Source organism: Nicotiana attenuata, chromosome 10 (genome assembly GCF_001879085.1).
Source record: "Nicotiana attenuata strain UT chromosome 10, NIATTr2, whole genome shotgun sequence".
In the NCBI taxonomy this organism is placed as follows: domain Eukaryota; kingdom Viridiplantae; phylum Streptophyta; class Magnoliopsida; order Solanales; family Solanaceae; genus Nicotiana; species Nicotiana attenuata.
The window spans coordinates 9938045-9962268 of NC_031998.1; the positions used below are offsets into that span (position 1 = coordinate 9938045).

The 24224-nt window shown below is 36.3% G+C and overlaps 1 protein-coding gene across 1 annotated transcript; it reads right to left on the bottom strand.

Annotated features, from left to right (window-relative positions):
- Positions 14900-21319, bottom strand: LOC109232989 (nudix hydrolase 16, mitochondrial-like). The gene is made up of 4 exons (XM_019398700.1): positions 21044-21319; positions 18653-18767; positions 17891-17974; positions 14900-15634 (listed from the first exon to the last, which is right to left on the bottom strand). Exons 1-4 carry the CDS (start codon positions 21112-21114, stop codon positions 15365-15367), a joined length of 540 nt encoding a protein of 179 aa, XP_019254245.1. The 5' UTR covers positions 21115-21319; the 3' UTR covers positions 14900-15364.

Sequence of the window (24224 nt, forward strand, 5' to 3'; positions counted from 1 at the left end):
TCAGGAAAAAAGATATTAGCATTTTTAGTTACTTTCAACAGTAACAAGGGTATGTACAATCGGCCACACCCATCTCTTTTATGCCCTACGGGGCTTAACGAAAGTAGTATAAGAGAAGAACGGATATCAGGATTCGGCTGGGGTTAGAGTGACCCAAAATGATGGATGGATTGTTTGCGTTAGTTGACGTTTCGGAAGGACATTGCAAATGTACCAATAGATCTCCTTGTGAGACAACCAGATGGTGCACTCTAAAATAGTACAACCAGATATGAGTACTACAACGATAGTCACTGGAAGACTTGAAGGGACAAATATTATCTTAGTGTGGCTTTCGCCCCTAGTAGAGAAAGAATGTTAAGCAATTCGAAGAGCCAATGGATGGAGCACGGGGAGCTAAAAGCAAAAGAATGTCTTGTTTGAGTTTTCAAAATAGAGTGATAGACATAGATGTTAGCGGGAAATAAGAAAAGAGTTAGTGAAGCATTATAAGTAAGATGTGATACCTGGATGGCAACGGTAGAAAAAGAAAAATGAAAATGATGACAGTATTACAGAGTCTACAGTCAATTGAAGGAAAAGACGAAAGGTGACAGGACTTGAAACAACAAAAGAGTATAGGCTATAAAGTCATATCCTAATTTCAAGAAATAAGTTCGTGACTCCATCGCGACTACCAGAAGGGAGAGTTAAACCCCTAATAGAAATCAGTATGGGTTGGTGAACAAGATAAACTGAACATGAATTAGGGACTGAGTGATTTGATAATAGTCATCATCATGAGAATTTCAGATTGCGTTCTGGCAATAATAGAATGGACAACAGAAGAAGATTCATGAGAAATTCAGAGAATGGTCATTCAGGAAGACGCTACCCTAAAGGAAGCAATGTGAGTAAAGTTAAGCTTAAGGGATTGTATGTGTCAGTTACACTAAGTGTCATCATTGTGAGTAAGGAATTTTGTTATCCTTGGTACATAAGGATTACCGCAAGGCGAGTAAGAATTATCGATAATGTGAAAGGACGCCAAAGATAAAAAGGTAAAACATCTATAGGTAGATCGTCGTGGATCCAACTCTTAGTACTCCCCTAAAGGGGGAATATGGAGTGATGTGGCATTAAGTCAGAATTAAGTGGTTCTAGTGACTACGAAATGGTAAAGGAAGAATGTTATAAAAATGAGAAAGGAATGAGATTGCACTCAACTGAATCCTACAGATATGCTACGATTCCAGAACAGTATGCAAGCACGACGTCAAGGAAAGGAAGTAAGGGTTCCTGCCCGGAATGTTATTGATAAATAAGGAGCCACTACGAGAGGTAAGTTAAGACAAGGAAATAACCCAAGAAAGTTACGCAGAATATTGATATGAGAATGAGCCAACGAGTAGTTAATAGTTGATTCATGAAGAGCCTAGTTATGACTGTGAGCACGTGATTTTTTCCCTATGTGAGTTACTCCCATAAATTCAAACAAAATATTTTTTTCCTAGTGTTTGCAATTTCGTCGATTTTGTAGCATTTTTTTTGTTAATTGCTTGCATTTGTCGGTGCACGTTTATTTTATTTAATTCATGAAAATACAAAAATAAATTGCATTTGCATTTAGGACTTAATTTTATATTTTTTTAGACTAATTAGTAAATTAGTTTGTTTTACAAAAATGAAAATCACAAAAATAGTTCATGTTGCATTTTTCACTCTTTAATTTCGAATTTTTGTAGCTTTTTCTTTTAAATTAGGAGTTAATTAATTTTTGTAAATACCATGCTTGAGTAATTAATATTTTTGATAGGTTAATTTAATTAAGATTTATTCTAGGTTTTAGGTTTTATTTTGAAAAAAAAGGAATTAAAAAGAAATTGAAAGGGAAAAAGAAAGGAATTAATAAATGTCTGAATTTTGGGCCTTCAATTAGAATCCTCAGGCCCAAGCGTTATTTTGCTCATTACCCACTCGGATCCAATCCAGCTCCACACCCATACCCGGCCCAAAGCTTTCATCCTCCAAGACACTAGGAACGACGTAGTATAGGAGTTGAACGGCGTCGTTTTGAGTTCAATATAGCTTTAACAAATCTTGGCCTTTCATCTTGTTTCATCCAACGGCCCAAAACACTTCTCCATTCTCGCTTAAGACTGTCCAAAATCCCTCAGAGACAAGTCAGTTCACCAAAACACTCCTTCACTTCATCTCCTTCATCTCAAAAAAAAACCTAGTCCGCCGCCCTTTCCATTCGCCGGTGGCGCCGCCTCAAACCAGCCTCAAAACCACACCCTAGAACCCTCTTCGTCCCTTCATCCCAAATCTCCAGCCCTTTACCCTCGAATCATAGCCTATCTCGTTGAAACTTAAATCTAAAAATCAGATTTCAAACCCCTAATTCGACCAAATCATACCCAAACACTCACCATTTCTTTCTCTTCCCAAAAAACCTGAAGTCAGTCCCCTCAAATCCTTCTCAAACCTCACAAAGGTCAAATCTAGATGGACATGCATGGGTTACCAAGGCGATTTGAGCCGGAAAAAGGTGTCCCTTGTCTGTTCTCAAGAGGGAACAGTCATTTGACACCACTTTTTGGATCTAAATCGAAGAAGACGGTCCAAGCTGAAACAACCGGACAGCCATGGCAGTAGGTACTTAGTTCCTTCTTCCTTTCTTCTATCTTCTCACCGCCCTCTTTCGTCATCTTCTTCTACTCTTTCTATTTTTCTTTTGAATGGAAAATGAAATGGTCTAATTAGTGTTATTTTAGTCAATTATTTTAGGTTTGAAATCATAAGTTTGCCTTTAGGTCTTTAGGTCTCTAGTTTTGTTTAATTAAGGTTTAGTTCGTGTTTAATAGTCAGCATGATAGTATATTTGATTTAATTGCTTATCGACTGTCTCTTTTGATCAATAATATGCCCAGTTAGTTAAGTGAATTTGTTTACAAACTATTGTTTCCGAGTGTTTTTTTTGAAGTCCATTGTTTTAATTCAGGGTTTGCTTGCTGAAATTTCCATCTTAATCCATCCCTTGATGGTTTGAGATTCAATCTGGGCTGTTAGTACATAAGCCCATGGGTTTGGGCTGGATCTTGGGTTAATTCGACCCAGTTTTGGTTTCTGAAGGTAAATAATAGCTGTTTAAGGGGTAGTTTAGGGAAATTGGGCAGGGGAATCTTTTGTAACTGCATTGGGAAGCTTCTAGGAAAGTGGGGGAAGGGATTGGCTTGCAAAACTGATTTAAGTTGGGGTCTAAATTGAACAAAAAGAAAATTGGGGAAGGGGTAATTGATATTTAACAAATCATTACTGCTGCCTGAAAACCCATCTATAAAATCCCCATTTCCTGAATTTTTCAAAGGGGGATCAGATTGGAGAAAAATCAGAAACGGCTGAAAAATATCTTTTAACATTACCTTCTGCACCTAGAACACAAAAATACCTACATATTGAGAGTGTTTTAAGATCAGAAAATAAAGAAGAAGGGACCAGGGTACTGTTCCATTGATGAACTAGTTCAAATTTATGGGTTTCTTTCAAAAGAATTTCCAATACCTTGTTATTTCTGGGTTCCAGCATGGATTGAGTCGTTTGCACTGCTGTTGTTCTTCCTAACCTCAGGCTGTTCCCTTGTTGTTTTTTTTTTGCTATTCAGGTACTTTCTAGACCTCTAAATGTGTAAGCATGGGAAATCTGAAGTACATGATCCAGTTGAAAGTTTCATGACATGCTGTTTATCAAATGCCATCTTATGTTATTTAACTCCTTTAATTCTGTAGTAATTTAGCTTTTCTTCACGTGATTGCTTGCTTATTTATGTTAAAATTCAGTATGTTGGCTTGTAAAAATGGTTGAAATCAATTGTGTATGTGGACTGTTAGATATGCTGTAACATTCTTTTGAAAAGGACTAAATGGTTTCTTCTGCAATAGTGACATAGGGCTAGTGATTGTGTGTGGTATTTGAAGGCTAATGTATGAAGATTCAGCATACGTTGGTTTAATTATTCTGCGTTTAAGTATGTCAGCATGTGTGAATTGGTATATGAATATTAGTGAAGAGGAATCCGCGAGTTTAATGTTGAAGGTTTTTTTTCATAAAATCAATCCATTATTGGCTTAGGTCTAATGTTTTACAGTTGAGGTTTGCATTAGGTGTTGAGTTTTATATGATCTGCTTTATTTTTGATGAAATCAGTTGTTTAACATAAATTGAAATTTGATAATCAAGGTATGAATGTAAGATGGTTTTTAAAAGCATTTAATGTCTCCTGCATGTCAAGCTATTAGATATTGATGATTAGGTTCATTTGCCGTATTTCTTTGGCTTGTATGTTAGTTTTGTTTTCATTTAGGCTCGATCTTGGGTCCTCTGCCTTTAGCTTGCGTTTTTGTAAAGTTTGGGCCTCTTTTGGGCCTGAATTTCGAAGCTATTGTGAGACAAAAGGGAGTTTGCCGCCTTGGGCTCAGTCCCGTGATTTTCTGCATCAATATGGAGATCTTCAGTAAATTGTTGGGCCTGCTGTCAGGCCCAGGCTCTTTTTGAATAAATAATGGATCAGATCTTCCTCTTTACTGGCCCTTTGAATAATGATTTGAGCTGGAACATTAGCTTAGGAGTAACTATAATTTCTTTAAGCCTTATTCAATTGGTTGGACCCTTATAGTTCATTTAAGGTGTGCCATATTAACAAAGCATATAATTTATGGCCCTCAGAAGAGTAGTTCAAACATCCCTTAAATTAGAATCGAGGTGTGCCCTTAGTGAATCTTCTATGGCCCTCGCAAACTTGAAAGTGCGTAGTTGCTTTAGGCGCGCTATTTTAAAAATTACCTTCCTAAACTCGGGTGTGCATTTCATGTGACCCAAATCCGAATCTTAACAACGTTAAATAAAATGTGTCTCGGGCTGCGGGTGCATTTCATGTGGCGTGGTCCAAAGACGTGTTTTAGATGACGTTGAAATCTTCCTTAAAATAATTAAAAGCGGTTTTTTAAAGATAAAATGCACATAGGTTTAAAAGTGTTTTAAAATCAGATAAATAGGCCAATAATAACAGTTGAGCGAAGGTGCTAGATACACGGAACCCGGGAATGCCTAACACCTTCTCCCGGGTTAATAAAATTCCTTACCCGGATTTCTGTGTTCGCGGACTGTAAAACAGAGTCAATATTTCCTCGATTCGGGATTTGAAACCGGTGACTTGGGACACCATAAATTATCCCAAGTGGCGACTCTGAATTTAATAAAAATAATCCCATTTTGATTGTCACTTTAAGTTGGAAAAAACTCCCTTATACCCTTCCGAGGGTAGAAAAAAGGAGGTGTGACAATGACTAGACAAGAGGTTGTAGACAAATCAACAGATCGTGCAAGATAAACATAGGGAACCCCAACATGGGGAATTCATCCTTGCAGTTATGACATCGTGAACCTTGAGAAATATTCAGATTGGAGTTGAGATAGTTAAAGGTACCGTATAGGTGTTACGAATATAAAAGAGAGTGCCACCTGGAAGATAGTCAAAATATCAGTTCAGAAGCAGCCCTACAAGCATAAGGGCAAGGAGGTAAGTAACTATGGATAATTATAGTCAAGGAAGGACATCAAAAGGTCCGTCGAGTATACGATGTAATAAGCTCGCAGCTTTACAAGAGTTAAGGTTCTCCCTAAGTACTACAACGAAAGACTAGATGAGGAAATAATGAAGAAGGGTTCAACCTAACCACAATGACCTAAAGAGGAAATGGTCGTGTAATAACAGTCTCACAACAACATTGTAATCACTCCAAAGGAAAGTGGCACCTACCGTGGCTAATGAACGGGAAGTAAAATTAAAAATAATATTCGAGATCATATGAATTGCACGAAAACTCCGGCATGCGTGGGAACTAAGATAAGCAAAGTGTGCACGCAACAAGGGGGCAGAAAGACCAGGAAAAGTAATAACTTACGTTAAACAAATCTAAGAATGAACGAAAGGAATTATTCGATCAATGATCCCGAGTTAGTTACGTTATGAACACACTTAAGAGGTCGGAGTATAATACATGCAGCATATATGTTGACAATCATACCGACTTAGAAGACTTCGGTAGAAGTTAAAAGAAATAATTGAGCCCAGGGCATAGACAAAGGATTGAGTTGTTAGAAGATTGTATCATGGATATTCCATAACACCCATGAAAGGCTAAAGTAATAATTAATACCAGGGGCCGCAGATCGGAAGATAGCTTAAGCCTACATAAAGGTTGATCAAAAGGAAGAGGAAACTAAAGAGTTACATCAACCAAGTAAATCAGGAGTCTGATTATTGGACCCAGAAAATTATAAAAATCGTTATTGAGAACATTGCAGGATCACTCTTAATATCAGAGGTACGAGAGAGGAAGTACAACAACCATATTCTACAACAGCCCTACGATAAAGCCAGTTGGAAAAGTACAGGCCTTATAAGAACTCAGTACGAAGCTCGCACCGGATTGTGTATGCACAGTGTTATAATAAGAGCTTCAAGTTATGGATGTGAATTATACCTATGTGGAAGGGAGGTCATGAAAGAGATAGAAGATATGATGCGAGATTTTAAGGCAAAGGTAAGCAACGTACGAGATACTCAAAGGCAAAAGATCGTGAATAGTCCATTCCTCGGATAAAAGGCTAGAAGCACGGGGATTCAGTATCTAGGAATAATAGCGGCATCGTCAGTAGCATATCTTCCAACCTATGGTCAAGGTATCGAAAAGCCTGACTAAGAGAGTAAAGAAGAGTTAGAGACGATGTGATGTCTCGCTTGACGTTCCAAAATGACATAAGGAAATCTATGATGCAAGAAAGCTGAAAGGTTGCAAGTAATATAAATAGAGTTGTGTAGGTCGCAAGCTATTATATGGTGAAGCGACAAGGTTCTAGAAGACAGGAGTAAGGATAAGAACGGGCGAATAGAAGGTAACGAAAATGGATAAGTCCTCAGGATTAAGCCCATGAAAACAAGAAGAGCAGATGGTTTCTCTAAGTTATACAAAGTTCACTATAGCCTGAATGAACTCAAAGGAGTCTAAGACTAATAGCATTTAGAAGAGATGGAATGCTGTCCTGGTAATAGAATGAGGGTGTAACTGTGATAGATAAAGGATGACGTTTGGACCTTCGATGGAGTAATGATTTGAAGAAGAAGAAAAAGAGTTCATGGACGGCACAGGATTTGGATACCCCCCCCCCCCCATAAGGTGAATCACATTGGGATACTATGAAATACGATTATAGAAATTACTCTAGGTGTTCCATGATGAAACGTAAGCCCCCTAGTGGCAATATATTACGTAAGAAATTTCAAGTTATCAATGGATGATTGTAGATCAACGTTGAGGTGAATCAACAATGGATGGGTAAAAGTTGCAAAGTACGAGATGAGATTGGGCAATCAGTCTTAAGATGAACAGTAATGTGCAAGCATTAAAGGCTATAGATTTATACATATTGGATAAGCAATGAAAGTAACCTAGAATTTGGTAGCAGACCTCAGTAACGAGAAATCAAGGTAAGAGTTATGGTATGGCCTACTTAGATACAGTAAAGTCATACGGATGGATAACCGGATCTATGAAATAAGATATAGCAATATTCGTAAGTTTGACAAAATAACGAGCGAAGAACTTCAATAATGGATAAAAATTGAAGGAAAAAGGAAAGAAGAGATGCATAAGCGCACTTACAAGGTCAGAGTCGTACATGCTGCATGATAAAAGGTAGCAACAGTTACGAGACTAAAAGGATTCCGACCATAAGTCGTGGTGTGAGAAAGAGGCCTAAAGGGCGGAATGCCTGGCTTTGGACTTATTCACAGAGCAGTTGCCTAGATGGAAAGAAGAGAACTAAAGTATTCGTAAGAGCTATGGGTTATGAGAATAATAAGTGCATCAGTCAACATTCGAGGACGAATGTTCCAAAGTGGGGGAATGATGTTACATCCCGCATTTTTGTATATTAAAGTTTCGTCGTAAGTTAATCGACGTAAGTTCGGGAATGGGATTATTTTGAGATTATAAGCATCATGCTATTTCAAACAATTGATGAGTAAATTCGTAAATGTGAGAGGGGAAGCAAGCCAAAGAAAATAAATTTTCGTCCAAATTTGACATGTTGGGATAAAATATGGCCCGAGCTAAAATACCCGGTATTTATGGATTAGTGCCATACAAGGTACTACATGACCATGATAGTAAGGTGTATAAGGTATGTAAAAAGTGAGTAGTATTTTAAGTAAGTGGAAATAGTTCTTAACTATGTGGGTAATTGATTAATTATTGAGTAATGGGAAATTACCTAGTTAATTAATAATTGGTGGTGGATTAATTGAGCTCTTCATACGACTTGTTCCGTGTTTTGTCACAATTAACGTGGGTTAGATGATTGTCAAGAGAATCGATTCAGGTATGTTAAGATCCCTCCTTTCTTTTTGGCATGATCCATACGAAATAAACGAAACGAACAAATGCACAACTTTCATAAGTGACTCTATTCATAGAAATCCTAGAGGTGTCTATATTCTTGATTCCCCATGTGAATTATTATTATATCTTCTGTTCATGGGTCTCAGAAAAATACGTATTTGATAAAGTTTATCCGAAAGGCATATTGATTTTTATGGCAATCCGAGAAAATCTTATTAACGTATTTCTTATGCATCTCATGCATTTATACATGTACATTGACCCATGATCAAATGGCGTTATATACGCGTATATATGTATATTATATGTAATATGGGATATGGGAAAGGTTACGGCATTATATACGCACCACCACCTGATCAGCTGGTATACGTTGATGATTTTGCCCAAAGTGGCCGAGAAGATATGATGGAATGCCCTCAGAGGCTTGATGAGGTTACGAACACTGTACCTATGCACGACATGATATCCATACGCATATACATGACACTATAAGTATTTCATGATTTACAGAGTTATCCAGACTTACAGGTTGAGTCATTTACTTTATATTTCTTCCATGTCTTTTATGACATATTTATGTGCCTTGCATACTCGGTACATTATTCGTACTGACGTTCCTTTTGCCCGGGGACGCTGCATTTCATGCCCGCGGGTCTCGATAGACAGGTCGAGAGTCCTCCAAGTAGGCGATCAACTCAGCGGAAGATGTTGGTGCACTCCATTTGCTCCGGAGTTGCTTGTTTGGTCAGTATGATTTGGATGTACATTGTTTGGTATGGCATGGCTCTGTCCCGGCCTTTATGACAATTATGTATCCTTAGAGGCTTGTAGACATATGTCATGTACGTAAACGATTGTATGTCCTTGTCGTTCTATGTTCAGTATACGAATGGTTATTTTGGTCTTAGAGACCCATATGTCTTATGTATAAGTTGGCATTACGTGTTGTATTCTACCTACTTCACGGCAACCTCTACGGCTCAGTTATCTATGATAGTATGATACGAAAAGATATGTTATGTTGGTACTCGGTTGAGTAAGGTACCAGGTGCCCATCGCGGCCCATTAGTTTGGGGCGTGACACAGTAACTATATATTCCTCTCCAAATAGCCAAGAACAATCCTCAAACCAATATCAATCACAACAGGAACCCTTTAACCTTCCTCCTAAGGAAAACGATGGCCCACTTCCCCGTTCCCACCGCAAATTCCATTTCATCCCTCAACCTTTGTATCTCCACCCCCTCTTCCCAGCTAGGACCCCAAACTCGGATAGAACAGGGCTACAAGGACACACAACCTTCTTCCCAATGACCATCAGTGGTCAAGAGGTATGGATTGTTCTCCAAAATTCGAACTTCCTGGCACAATTAATTTTGGAAGGTATAGCACTAGCCATGGGGAATTACATAAACCATATGTGGCTAGACAACATCCTAGACCCACTAGCCCCAACATTAGCTCCTCCCTCTTTTGCAACATGCAATCACACTGAAATCTCCCACATCACTTCAACCCCATCAACAACATGGAGTTACTGTACCAACTCCCATTCTTCACTCCAGTCAATCAAGTGACGTACAACCCCATCTTTTATCCATGGCAACCAATCCCACAACATAATCTGATCCCTCTAGACATACACAACCAACAACACCCTCACAACTAGCAAGAACAAGAGGATCAAGAGATAGTATAAGAGATGGTAGAGGAAATAATAATTCCACGGGTCAAAGGATCGTTCACTGAAATTTCAAGTATCAAAGAAGCATCTCTCATGCTATTCTAGGAGATGGAGGACATGAAGTACATATTCAAGTGCCCAATAGCCCTTTACAAATGCTCCATCGACATCCGACCTCCAATCCTCGAAGCAACAGGGAACTTTGCAATAGTACTGAGCCCTTCTCTGAGGAAGTTCACTCAACTCTCATATGAGGGACTGGGGAAAACCAATCTCAACACCAACCAACTTCTAATGAATAGGAAAATGAGTCTTGTAGTCTAGAATATTAGAGGTGCTAACAATTATGACTTTAAAAGAAATTTTAGAGACTTAATATTCATAATCCCTGTATGGTTGCTCTTCTGGAGACTAAAATGGCTTATCATATTATACTCCACGATGAGTTCCACTTCACTGATTAGCTTGAGGTCCCGGCCATAGGTTTTGCTGGCGGGATCGTTATCCTTTGGTTCACAAATTTGGTTACTACCAACCTTATTAGCAAGTCACACCAAGAAATCCATGAAATGCTACAGTTATCTCCTCTCCAATCTTCATGTCTTATTAGTATTATCTACGCTAGTACTTCACTCAATCTTCATAATAACCTTTGGAATAATCTGTGCTCTATAGCAGACATTTACTATGGCCCTTGGCTAGTGGGTGGGGATTTTAATGAAATTCTTTCACAAAATGAAAAATGGGGTGGTAGACCCATTAACACTAACCGTTCCTCACGTTTCTGGTCTTGTGTGAATTATTGCAACTTAATTGACCTAGGCTTTAAAGGAGCAAAATATACTTGGACCAACTGTAGAGTTAACTCCAATGGTCTTATTCTGGAAAGACTAGATAGATGTCGTGCTAACTCTCTTTGGCTAGACCAATATCCTGATGCATCTATTACTCACATACCTAAAACACATTCAGACCATACTCCTCTACTAGTGAACTTTACCAAACCTACCCCTCTCCCTAGTAAGAAACTATGTAAGCTTAAAACCTTTTGGTGTTATCACCATGAATTTGATAATATTGTTAAGGATTATTGGCATGGGAAGCAACTGCTCGAAACCACTAACTGTTTCCAACATAAGGCTTTGGATTGGGCCAAATCTACCTTTGGTAACACTAATAGGAAAAAAATAGAATTCTTGCTAGATTCAATGGAATTCAATCTTCACCACGTTATCCTACTACCCACTTTCTACACTTGCTAGAAAATGACCTTATAAATGACTATAATAACCTCTTGAAAATTGAGGAGGACTACTGAAAAATTCGGTCTCGCATAAACTGGCTTAATGGCGGCGATGCAAATATAAAATTACCTAAGTGTAGTGAATCGTTGGAGAAAAAATAGTATATCCTTCTTCAATGAATTGATCGTAACTGGATCAATGTCCCAGCGGAAATCCTAAACCATACATTGGAATTTTACCAAAAGGCTTTCCAAACTGACCATATAGATACACCATGGAAAAATATTCTTAATTCACAAATTTGTTTTGGCAACATAGGCCTCTCAGATCTAGACCGTCCATTGAAAGATTTTGGAGTTGTCCGTGCAACTTTTTCCTTTAATCCTTTTAAGGCACCAGGCCTTGCGGAATTCACCATTTCTTTTACAAAAAATATTGGCATATGGTTAGGCATTCCGTTTTATCATTTTGCCACAACATTTTTAAAAATCTTTCAGTCTCAGAAACTCACAACTCTATCTATACCTGCCTCATTCCTAAATTCCATAATGCGAACAATCTCAATAATTTTCTCCCTAAAGGTCTTTGCAACACTATAAGGTTAATACTTAAGATTATCTTTAACAGGATTATCTTGATAGGCTGATTAGCCCCTATCAATCTAGTTTTCTTAAAGGCGGACGCATTAGTGATAATGCCATAATAATTTAAGAGATTATTAACCATTTCTAAAAAATTAAGGGTCGCCAGGGCAAAATCCTCTTAAAAATCGATCTTGAGAAGTCTTTCGACAGACTTGAATGGTCCTTTATATACCGAGCCATCTTTTGCTTTAAATTCCCTTCGCGAATCACCAAGCTTATCACGAGTTGTATCAGCACCTCTAGAATTGCTATTTTAGTTAATGGTCCAAAACAAGTTTTTTTATCCATTTAGGGGTATTCTGCAACCCAATGTCACCATATCTATTTATACTATGTATGGAACTACTCCAAATATATAAGTCACCAAGTTAATATTGGTCTTTGGGATCCAATAAAGCTTAATTCCATTGGTCCATCATTCTCTCATCTGTTCTATGCGGATGATTTAACTCTTTCAGTTTATGCCAATTTAAAATCAATCCATACCATAAAATGAAGCCTACAATTCTTCTCCTTAATTTCTGTGCGAAAAATCAATACCACCAAATCCAAAATTATCTTTTCCAAGAACTGCGACCCACAAACCAAAAGTCACCTCGCAAATATTACCGATATCAAAATTAGTGAGAGCTTTTGAAAATACTTGGGATTCCCTATCCTCACGCGCAAACCTAAGGATTCTGACTTACGTTTTATCATTGACAACATGAATTCTAAATTGACTAGTTGAAAAACAAACTTTTTTCTATTGCAGAGAGAACAACATTAGCTAGATCAACTCTTAACTCTATCTCAAATCACTCAATGCAATACATTCTACTTCCCTCCTCCATACTTAAACAAATCGACAAAATCCAAAGAGACTTCACTTGGGGTACTACCAATTTGAAAAAGAAAATCCACTACATCAAATGGGCCTCAATTACCCAAACCAAACAAGCTGGGGGCCCAGGTCTTAGGAATGCAACAGACAAAAACATGGCCTCACTTGGCAGCCATTCTTGGCGGCTCTTCACCAACCCAGACTCCAGTTGGGCCATAACACTTATTAGCCAATACAGCCATAAGAAAAATCCCACCTCTCACCCCTGCATTTGGAACAACATACTGACAAGTTGGAAAATCTATATTAAAGGTCTTGAATGGGTAATTGGTCCAAGAAATATTAGTTGTTCGCTTTCTGCTTGGATACCTAACCTCCCCCTATTTAATACTTTAATCCAAGGGCCGCTGAAAGAGTTAGACCTATTTCTCAAAGAGGATAGACCTATTTTATAATTGGTCCAAACTTTCTACTATTAAATCATTACTTTGAACACTGGCTCATTTTACTCAAGGACGCTAGCATTAATACTAATCATTTGGGTATCCCATGGGAAGAATCCTTTCCATTTGCTATTTGGCATCTTTGGCTTAATAGAAACAAAAATTCCTTTAACAATCTTTGTAGCCAACTTTCCCTAAATATTATAGTTATGCGTTGTAAGGAATAAAAATACTGCTCCAACTCTTGACGTTACACCCCTCCCACTTCATCCATCACAATCAAATGGCTTTCTCCCACAACAACTTCTTTCGAGCTTAACATTGATGGTGTCTTTAAGGATAAGTATAAAAAAAGAGGCATTGGCGGAGTCTTTCGAAATCACCATGAGGAGTTGCTGGCCCTTGGAACTGGACTACAATTAGCTTTGGATGTACCCTCCTGCTGCCTTTTTGAAGCTTCTCCATGAAGACAAAATCAGCTCGACTAGTTCTAGGCTCGTATGTACAAATTTTCTTAATAGTTTGGCTTAAGTTGGAAATCCTTTTGCTAATTGTAATCCTAGTATCAACAACCCTATGACTGTAACTACCAGTGATCCCAATGGGACCTTAGCTTTATGTAATCGTACTATCAAATGATAGTTTGTCGGAATTAAAGTACATAAGATAATAATGGCGCTTTCTTTGGTGAAAGAAGATATGAAATTTTCATATTTCTACCCCAAAAAAAAAGGAGCCAAAGAAATCTTTTTACCACAACGCATTTTTCTAAATATCTCTCCAATACTCTTTTAAGAATAAAAGACCGTAACTTATGGTACTCCTATGTGATTCAATTTTCTAATTATATAAGTAAAAATATTTAAAAACTAATTTTCACATTTACACCGAAAAGATATATCGACTTTTGCGTTCTGGAAATTGAAGTCGGAACAGTACTATTTACTTTCAATGTTGTCTCTTATGCCGTGATATTTCTTGAAGAAAAACTATAGAATAAATTTTCAACGTAATAATTAGGAACCTTTTTTTGACAAATCGAAAAAATCATTGGAGAGGGCGAAACGAATATTACATTACTAATAGGGTTTGAACCACCCACCTCAACTGTGGAAGGATACGTCTCATTACTCGTGAGTCTGATTTTTTTCATGAGCCAAGCACGTCAAAAAAAATTTTAAGTAATGATGGTGAAACTCTGACTCCAAAATCTCCTCTTGGTCGGATACCACATTGATCTCTGTCATCACTTGATCTAAAAATTTAATCTTTTATGTGAGACTATCACGCTTCAATATCGACAAGTCCAAGATAATCTTGTACACACACACACACAAAAAAGTAATAATAATAATAAAAAGATAAAAAATAATAATAAAAGAATTCCAATGCAAAGGATGTTGCGGAGTTTACATTATGTCTTCTACTGGTTGCTATAATATGTGGCAAGTCTATCAGCAACTTTATTTAAAGAACAAAATAACAATTTCTGCTATAAAGATAATTATGCCGCCACTTCTAACAACTAAATCAACTAAATGTTAAGCATACACAGTGTGAAGTCTATTCAAGAGGTGCCGGTAAATACTTGCCTTCACCTACGTTTACACCAAATCAAACAATTTAACTGCCGTAGTTATAAATTGAAGAGATACACATCTTGCATTCATTGTTTTGATATAAACACAACGTGCAGGTAAGTTTTTACCATTAATTGTCCTCCCACTAGAGATTATTAATACTATATTGCGTAGACTGTACAATATGCATGTCATTATTATGTCCCGAGAAATGAAGATTAGATAATGAAATTGTAGTTACACAGAAAAGCATCATCTGCTATTCTGACTAATATGGTTAGTCCACTACCAGATGTAGTTAGCAAGAAAATGATGAAGATGGGAATAATTTTCTTGTTTCTTTTCTTTCTGGTTCTCCATCAGTTTTCTGGGAAAGCAATGAATCAGTTAAAAATCATCAAAACATGGTTCAATATCTAAAAGAACATTACTTCAAATTGGTTTCTACCCCTTAAAGTTCTAAAATCCTTCAATGTTGGTCAGGGAGGAGTAAAGAGAAAAACTAGTCCTCGTCGTTGTTAATTGTGCTTACCATACCACCCTCATGCCACTTCAGAAATCCTTCCTCAAGGGCCTCTCTCATCCATTGGTGCCGGCAACATTCAACTGCCTCAGGAATTGTCAGCCAACTTCTTTTCCGGCGGTTCTGTTCTGGCCAACAGTCAAGCTCTTCCTTCACAAACAAAGCAAACATGGCAGCTCTACACAGACCTTCTGGACTGTACTCGTCTTGAAGTGTTTTGCTTTTAAAGAGGTAGTATCCCAAAAAATGCTGAAAAAGAAGAGGTATAAATCCCACGGATTCATGGAAAACAAAAATACAAGGCAATCACACAACTTCTACATATGCTCCAACCTACAAGTTTATTTATACATTCACGGTGTTCTTTAGCACAACCTGCTAAGGCATGACAACAAGAAAGATTGGAGAAATAATGGTGTTTTCTCCTATCGGTTGGCTACAAATGATATCATATGAAGAAGGATTTTCAAATTGGAGTCTACAACAATCAAGAGATGCTACTGCTTGGCTTACAAAAATTAGTCTGTTTTCTTTGTTCTTTTCTCGATGTCACGAGCAGCCAATTCATCATATATGGAAATTAACAAGCTTTACAATGAGATGAGTTCTTCCTCTACATTCATTAAAACAGAAGTAATCTTTGACTAAGAGGTACCGTCTTACTCAGGTTAAGCTCAAGTTATGCAGTATCCTTTCTTTTTTAAAATCTATGATCTGTATGGAGCAAAATATTTCGGGTACTAGCCCCTGCTGTATAAAGGGAAGGGGGCTAAGTTTCACTTCTATTTGGTAATATTTTGACTTCCGCTTGGTGCTTGGTTACTCGCTAATGAGTAACAATGCCATTTTTCCTTTATACATAACTTCAATTCTGTAACTTATTAACATTAAAAGTACGATTAGAGTATTAGCACCATGCTGCACAAAGCCTCTTTCTCATGGCTATTTCTTTCACATATCAGTTTCAAAACTAGATATCAAATGAATCATGATAAGAAGCTTGTATTAATATTTTAACCACACTAATATGTCCTGTAGTTGACCATAGACGACTAGCACATAGATTTGTCAATTGAAGTGTATCAAGAATTGTAACTACACAATTGTGCTTAAGTTTCTAGAAGAGAGATGGCTGCATAGCTCTTAAAAAGCTGGTTTCCTTGAAGCCAAATCATCATAGAATTTTGCATCACTAATATTTGAATCGCTTTGAATTCCCTCTCAATACAACAGTATTTAAAAGATACCCTATGTCAGTAATGTGAGCACGTAATTTTTGCCCAATATATAAAAACTACTCCTAGAAAATTTAAAAAATAGCTTTTAAATATTTTATAGAATTTAAGAAATTTTGCTATATTTGTTTTGCGCGTATTTATGTTTGATGCATTTTTTTAGTAGCATTTTAAATCCTAAGAAAAATACAAAAATAGTTTGATCTTTATATTTTTCTTCTTTTTTAATTGCATAATTAATTGCATTTGTAAAATGCCAAAATACCAAAAATATATCAGTAACTTTACATGCATTTGTTAGTTAAATAAATTAGTTAATTGTTAAAAATAGGTTATTAGGTTAAATTTGCAAATTAGTTGGAATTAGGAGTATTCAATAAAATGGTTATTTTTGAAAATTAAAAGAAAGGAAGGAAAGGGTCTGCAGAATTGGAACTCCAGCACAATACGAAATTCCAACACATTATGCTGGAATCTCATATGTAAAAATTCTAACTCCGGCATGCTAGAACTTTTCCGTATTTGTAAGGGTGTTTTTGTTCTTATTTTATCTTTACATGAAAAAGTGGCTAAATTTCGATTACTTTTGAAAGTGTGGCTATTTTTCACTTACCAGTTGTAAATCTGGCTGTTTTTTATTTTTCCCTCTAAACTGAGACAAGCACATTTCTTTAGTAAGTTACTATGATAAATTTAATATTACTATAATTGAACCAATTAATGAACTTTAGCTTCGACTCTTTTTTTTTTTTTTTTGATGACCGAGAAATCTGTCTGGGGCCGATCCTTTGGACCAACCGCAGCCTTCGAAACTCGGTGGATAATGGGCCCGCCCCTCTACTCTTTAAAATATTCTAAAACTTTAGCTTCGACTCTTTAAAATATTCTAAAATAAGTTCACCCTTCGTTAAATGTTATTACTGCATCACATTGATACCCCTATTACCGTTCCTTAAGCCGAGGGTCTATCGGAAACAGCCTCTCTGCCTTTATAGGGTAGGGGTAAGGCTGCGTACACACTACCCTCCCCAGACCCCACGTATAGGGATTAAGCTGGGTTTGTTGTTGTTGTTGTACATTGATACCCCTCTTGCAGCTCTATCATTTTTATTACAGATGACAGTAACTTTCTTTGGAAGGGAGAAATATATTGAAGTTTTATCACATCATGATGCTTAAAAGGAGCAGGTCAGAAGAAGTATCAGAAAAGTTCTTGTTTGTGTATCCAAATGCTACAGAATAAATGGAAGATAGGATACAACAATCTCACCACTAAATCCCCACGAACTCCAGCCTCCTCTATTGCTTCACGAACAGCTGCCTCTTTAACTGTTTCATCATTTTCCCACCCTCCCTATATATACAAAGACAGAAAATGTCAATTAACAGCACTCATAGACATCTTGACAGCTCTAAGGCAAAATAAACATGAACAGAAAGAACTTATTCCCCAATATCATAGTGCTGCTAAATAACTGAACAAGCAGAAGCCGGAACCAAAAAAACAAAAAAAGAATAATTAAAGAAAAGAACAAGAAGTCTATCAAGTCAAGTGTAATGTCTGAAAGAAAAAAAGGAGAACCAACTGTAAATGCCAATTCACTGGTTCATGTATGCGCTCATGCTTGTCTACCTTTGATTGAATAAATTACTAGTAGTGCTACCAGGTTGCAATGCAGCAACATATAACTAGCATAATTAGTCATGAAGAGAATGAAGCATGTGAAACATGGTTACTGTATTTTACAAGAACATTAAAGAGTGAAACTTGTCAATCGTCAACGTAAAACTTGGCAAACTTGGTATTTTTTTGGTTGTTAAACTTGGTAAGGTTCAGTTTCACGGTGGAGGAAGAATGTCAGCAAATCTCTTAGTTATGAGGTTGAAATACAAAGTGCTAAAAAAGGACCTTACTATCAGATCCATCAGAAGATAAAGTCACATAAGGTAGCTTAATGCTAGACCAAGAAAACACTTTAATCATTAGAGCTATCTTAGCATATTGCTCGAAATCCAACAGAACAATTCTCACCTTTGGAAACAGAAGACCAGGCCCGCTTGTTGAGTTTATCATCAGTACTTCGACTATCTTTTTGGATGTGTCACCACCATCTTGTTCCATATCCCTGTACTTAAACGGAATACACCTGCAGCAACTCTAGTAAGAATTCAGAATAGACAGGTTCCGAGAAAATATTATTCTGATTTCAAATGTAAACCCAGGAAGTTTAAAAGGGGTAGTTGCCCAGGTTTTCATAAGAAGCAAAATCTTTGACAAATGAAAGTCATCAAAAGAGGTACCAACTACCAGGGGACAGAAACCCATAATATAATAAAAAGAAATTGAAAGAAAACTTTAAGAGACATGCTTTGTATTTAATTGGAAGAGCTAAAATTTCAGATTTGAGCATACTTTAGGAGCCAAAAGATTAAGAGACTTTTGCTCCATAAAATCCATATACTTCTTCTATTCTAAGAGCATATTTTCCGATACTTTCTAGCCACGGAAGGATTTCTCTTGTGTTCCTGAACTTTTCTAGTTTGTGCTGTTGCTTCTCTATAACTTTTCTAAGCACACATCACGTACTCTATTGCATCACATACCCTTAGAAGAGTCCGAACAGCAAAATACTCGAAAATCAACTATCCTTAACAATATAGAACATGGAAGATCCAGTTGCTGCAAATTGCTCAGTGTTTTTCCTTCTCACATTTTTGAGCTGAGAATAATCTCATCGCATGACTGTCTCAGTGGAGCCATGGTACCAGTTTTGATCGTGATAGGGTCAATGGATTCTTTGTTCACTGCTGTCAATTAACTCAGCACCAAAGTTGCGGGCTCTTCGATTTTGGTGCCGTCCCCATCCCAATACGAGACGGGGACGGGAGCGGGATACGTCCCAAATTTGGTCAACTGACTTCAGACACTTTGTCCGGAGTCCATTGACAAATTTGGGAAAAAAATTGAGATTTTAATTTCTCAATATCAAAAATAAAACAGATTTAGGAGAATGAAAGAATAATATCCATCTTGGAGAATGAAAGATTGAATTCTACAATATTCATGTAAGTTTTTCACGGAATATCTCTCAAAATTTACAATATTTTTATAGCTCTATTTTTTATTAGCCGAATCCCCGCACCCGTATCCACATCCGGATCCGCACTACCGAATCTTAAAATTTAGATTTTGCCGAATCCGATACTCGGATCTGTCCCCTGTCAGATACCCGCACCCGAGTCCGAGCAACTTAGCTCAACACTTATGATGATGAAGATAGCGAGAGATTCAATACATGCTTTTTGTGCTTCATGTATGTTTTATGTAATGACTCCATCGCAAAAGAGATCTTAAGCAGAATAAGAACCAAAACTAGATTTAGAGCAAGTGTAATGAGAAGGATAAGGATAGCTTTCTTCTGATTGGATCAGCAAAAGAAATTACTATAAGAAGAAACAGCGGGAAACAAAAATTATTTCTCCCCTATAAGTCTATAACCCCAATTCTGATATATCTAAAGCTTATCCAATCACAGATAGACTCCAAAAGAAATTATAAATAATGTTGAATTGGAAAACCAAAAACTTAAAATTAACTCAGACCAGATAGGGCCACCCAATTCCTACATTCCAGATTTACAAGATTCATTGTTTTTCTTTTACCTCCTCAAATTTTACTTCTTTTTTTAATAAGTAGCTTAAAGAGAACAATGGCAGCCTATTCCAACATGTCTTGACAGTTCTTGGGTACTACTCTTCAGAAAAGACTTCAACTTCTTTTTTTCCAATGACGGTAGTGTACCCGTACACTACCGTACAACAACAACGACAAAGACCCAGTATAATCCCACAAGTCGGGTCAGGGGAGGGTAGACCTTCATTTTTTCTCGCGCCGAGGGTCTAGTGGAAACAACCTCTCTAGGGTAAGGTCTGTGTACTATCTACCCTCCCCACACCCCATTGGTGGGACAGTTTACGGCATGACTATTCAACCGGGTATCTGCTACCTCCACGAGCACACGTATCGCGTCTTGGGCAAATTCACCTAGTATTTTCTTTTTGCCCCGCTAGATTCCAACGTGAGACCTCATGGTTCTCCATCAACTTCATTGACCACTGGGCCATACCCTTAGGGTAAAAAAGAAACTTCAACTTTTTGAAGATACTAACTTTATTAGTCTATAGAAACTAAAAGATTGACTTTTTCTTCAAATCGAATTGCACAAACCCAATACCTCAAGCAAATTTCACAAAAGAAAAACTAATTTAAAGAACTACAGATGCACCGCTAGATTCGAACCAAAAATACCCACATTCAATAAATAGATTTACCAAAACCAAGAAGAACCAAATGAGCAAAAACCAAAATAAATCCAAACAAAATAGAGAATAATTAAATAAAGAAAAGGAAAAAGAAAGATACCCAGCAATGAGTCGATAACCTTCTTCATATCGCTGTTGATGCCGACCCGTTCGAGCTACCAATTCAGACATTTATATTCAAATATCTATTAATATATACAAAAAATTTGCTAAAGCTGGTAAATCCAATAATAGATAAAGCCCTTAATCATATTTATCCTTTCTGCATTATAAAAATTCAACCTTTTTTCTCTTCATAAACAGCAAAAAAGGTTGTTCCCATTTTCTTGGTTTTGTCAAAAAAATTGAGAAACAATGGTGAAAAGAGGGAGAAAAAGGGAAAAGGGTGTTAAAAGCAGCGCATCAATCGGAGCAACATGGGGTCTGACGTGGTCAGTCAGTCAATTTTCTAAATTTTAATTTATTATTATTACTGTATTCATTTTTTATTTTTTATTTTGTTTTCAGTTCGCTTATGAACTTTTTGTGGATACTTGAAAAAGATTATCCTTGTAAAAAAACAAGAAAAAAAGAAAAAAAAAAGAATATCTTAAGGAAATATCTCAAATAAGTCCTAGCTTACCGACCTATAGTCATAAATCATAAACTTACTAAAACTAGCTAAACACATGCAAAAATTAAAAATTCAAATAAATAAAGATTATTTTTCTCCAAGAATCACACGCAAAGATGTCCTTTCATATTTTTAAACGTGATCAGCAACATTAGATACAAGATGGAAAGAGAATTTTATGGATAAGGTAGCAAAAAAGATAAATATATATATATATATATATATATATATATATATATATATACACACACACACACACACACACACATACCCTTTTCAATGGGTATGGTTGAAATTTGTTGAAAACATAGAGATGAGTCAATATACATAACTTGAGGAAGATTGGAGTGTCATTTGGACTGATTTGGTAACAAAATGCGTAGTTAAAATCGAGTTCAAATTTTTTTTCGCGACACATGTATCTCACATACAAGTATACACAGATCATGTGATACACATTTGATACAAATATGATACATATGTGATACACAAATGATATACCTTTTTTTTTTTTTTGCATGTTCATCTTCTACTTTGAATTTTCAATTTAAACCACCTCAAAACTCTATCAAAGCATCCCAAAATTGAGATTTAAACTCTTTAAGATGTATCTAATTTATTCCAACAATATTCACTCTAAAGAAATCTAAAATTTGATATTTTTTTATTACAAATAGATAATTGGCTAATATAGATAATATTTTTGTGAATCGGCTAATTTTTGTACTAACTTACTTATAAACTGACATAATTGATAATTTCCCAAATAAAATTCTTGTAAAAAAATTCACGTTCTTTGATTTACAACCTAGTGGATTTTTGTCATAACATTCGAAACAAAGACTAGACACTATAGACATAGTATCTAGTGGTCTTTCCATATTAGGACATTTCAAAATATTTGACATAGTATAAATTATAAAGTATATACTTTCAAATTGTATAAAAATTTAAATATTTAAGTTATAATAACTTTTAGTCAAATGTTTTCTATCTTTTTAACCAAAAAACTAAATTATCTTATATCATCATTGATATATTATAGAACAAATTACACTCTTTGCCTGCCAGACCAACTGACCAACCGATTTCGGCCTATAATGTTGCATCTAATCCTGAATGGCCCAGGTTATATATAACTTAAAAGAGAGCTTTTGTATCTATATTCGATTTTTGGGTCACAATTGAACATATGCCCACTTTATAAAACAAATTACAAGTCTATCCACTTTACGATTAACTTCAAACTTATCGGGTCTGAAGTTAAAAAAAATTTAGTGTAAAGTGAAAAAATTGCATTTCAGATGCACTTAAAGCCAAATAGGTCTGAAGTGCAACTAATAGTTTCATGCACTTAAGGCCAATAATTCTGAAGTGAAAAATTGCACTTCAGATGCACTTAAGACCAAAAGGTCTGAAGTGCAATAAACATTTTCTTACGCTTAAGGCTAATAAGTCTGAAGTGAAAAATTGCACTTCAGATGCACTTAAGGCCAAATAGGTCTGAAGAGCAACCATTGGTTTAATGCACTTAAGGCCAATAAGTCTGAAATGAAAAATTGCATTTCAGATGCACTTAAGGCCAAAAAGTCTGAAGTGCAACAAACGTTTTCCTACACTTAAGGCTAATAAGTCTAAAGTGAAAAATTGCACTTCAAATGCACTTAATGCCAAAAGGTCTGAAGTGCAACCAACATTTTCATCCACCTAAGGCCAAGGCCTGAAGTGCAAATTCCCCAGAAACCGAAATTTGTTCTTCGAATTTTAACAATCCAATATACGATTTAATACATAGATCTACTCCAAATGAGCTCAAATTTGCAACATAACCTCTAAATATCATCAAGAACAAACCTCAATCATCAATTTGTCAAAACAATAATAAATCTAACGAACCCATTTTGCAATTAAGAAAAAGAAAAAGAAGAAACCCTAAGCAATAGTAAAATAAAGCGCCACAGCTGATCGCCACTATAAAATACCCTAAACTACCTTAAAATATGTTCACAAACACCATATAAAATCACTGTTACTCGATGAAGAAGAAGAAGAAGAAGAAAGAGGAGAAAAATGTCTTCCATGGAAAAAGTAATACCATATCGTAAAATCAGAACGTCGAGCTCGGGATCGAAGTTCCTTTCCAAGGTCATGGTCGATAATATTTACCGAGGTCAGAAGAAGGCATGCTTCGAGGTGATGCCGATATGAGTCAATAACGGAAAGAGCGAGATACCCGCAACAAGCCGGAGATCACGGCGTAAATTTCGGAATGGATTGGTCTTCAACGGCTAAACAGTTTTCAAATACGATTTCCAACTATAATTGGAAGTGCCTTATTTAGGACTCCCCTATTATATAAATAGGGATCCCATCCATTTGTAACACATTGATCACTGCTCATTGATAAGAAATTATACGCTTGCTATTCTCTTGCTATTCTATTCACTGTTCATCTGAGTTGTTTATTCATTTGTTCTTCCCATTATCATACCTCGAGGCTGTCACAGCTCGAGGTCGAGATTTAGCTTACACACTGGTTTGATCTACTTTATTCTTTAATTTATCTATTTAATTTTTTGTTTATCAATCGGTATTGAATCAAATCACATATCCTTAAAACTACAATACAACTTTAATTGTTACTCAAATTTTAGGGTAAACAGTTTGG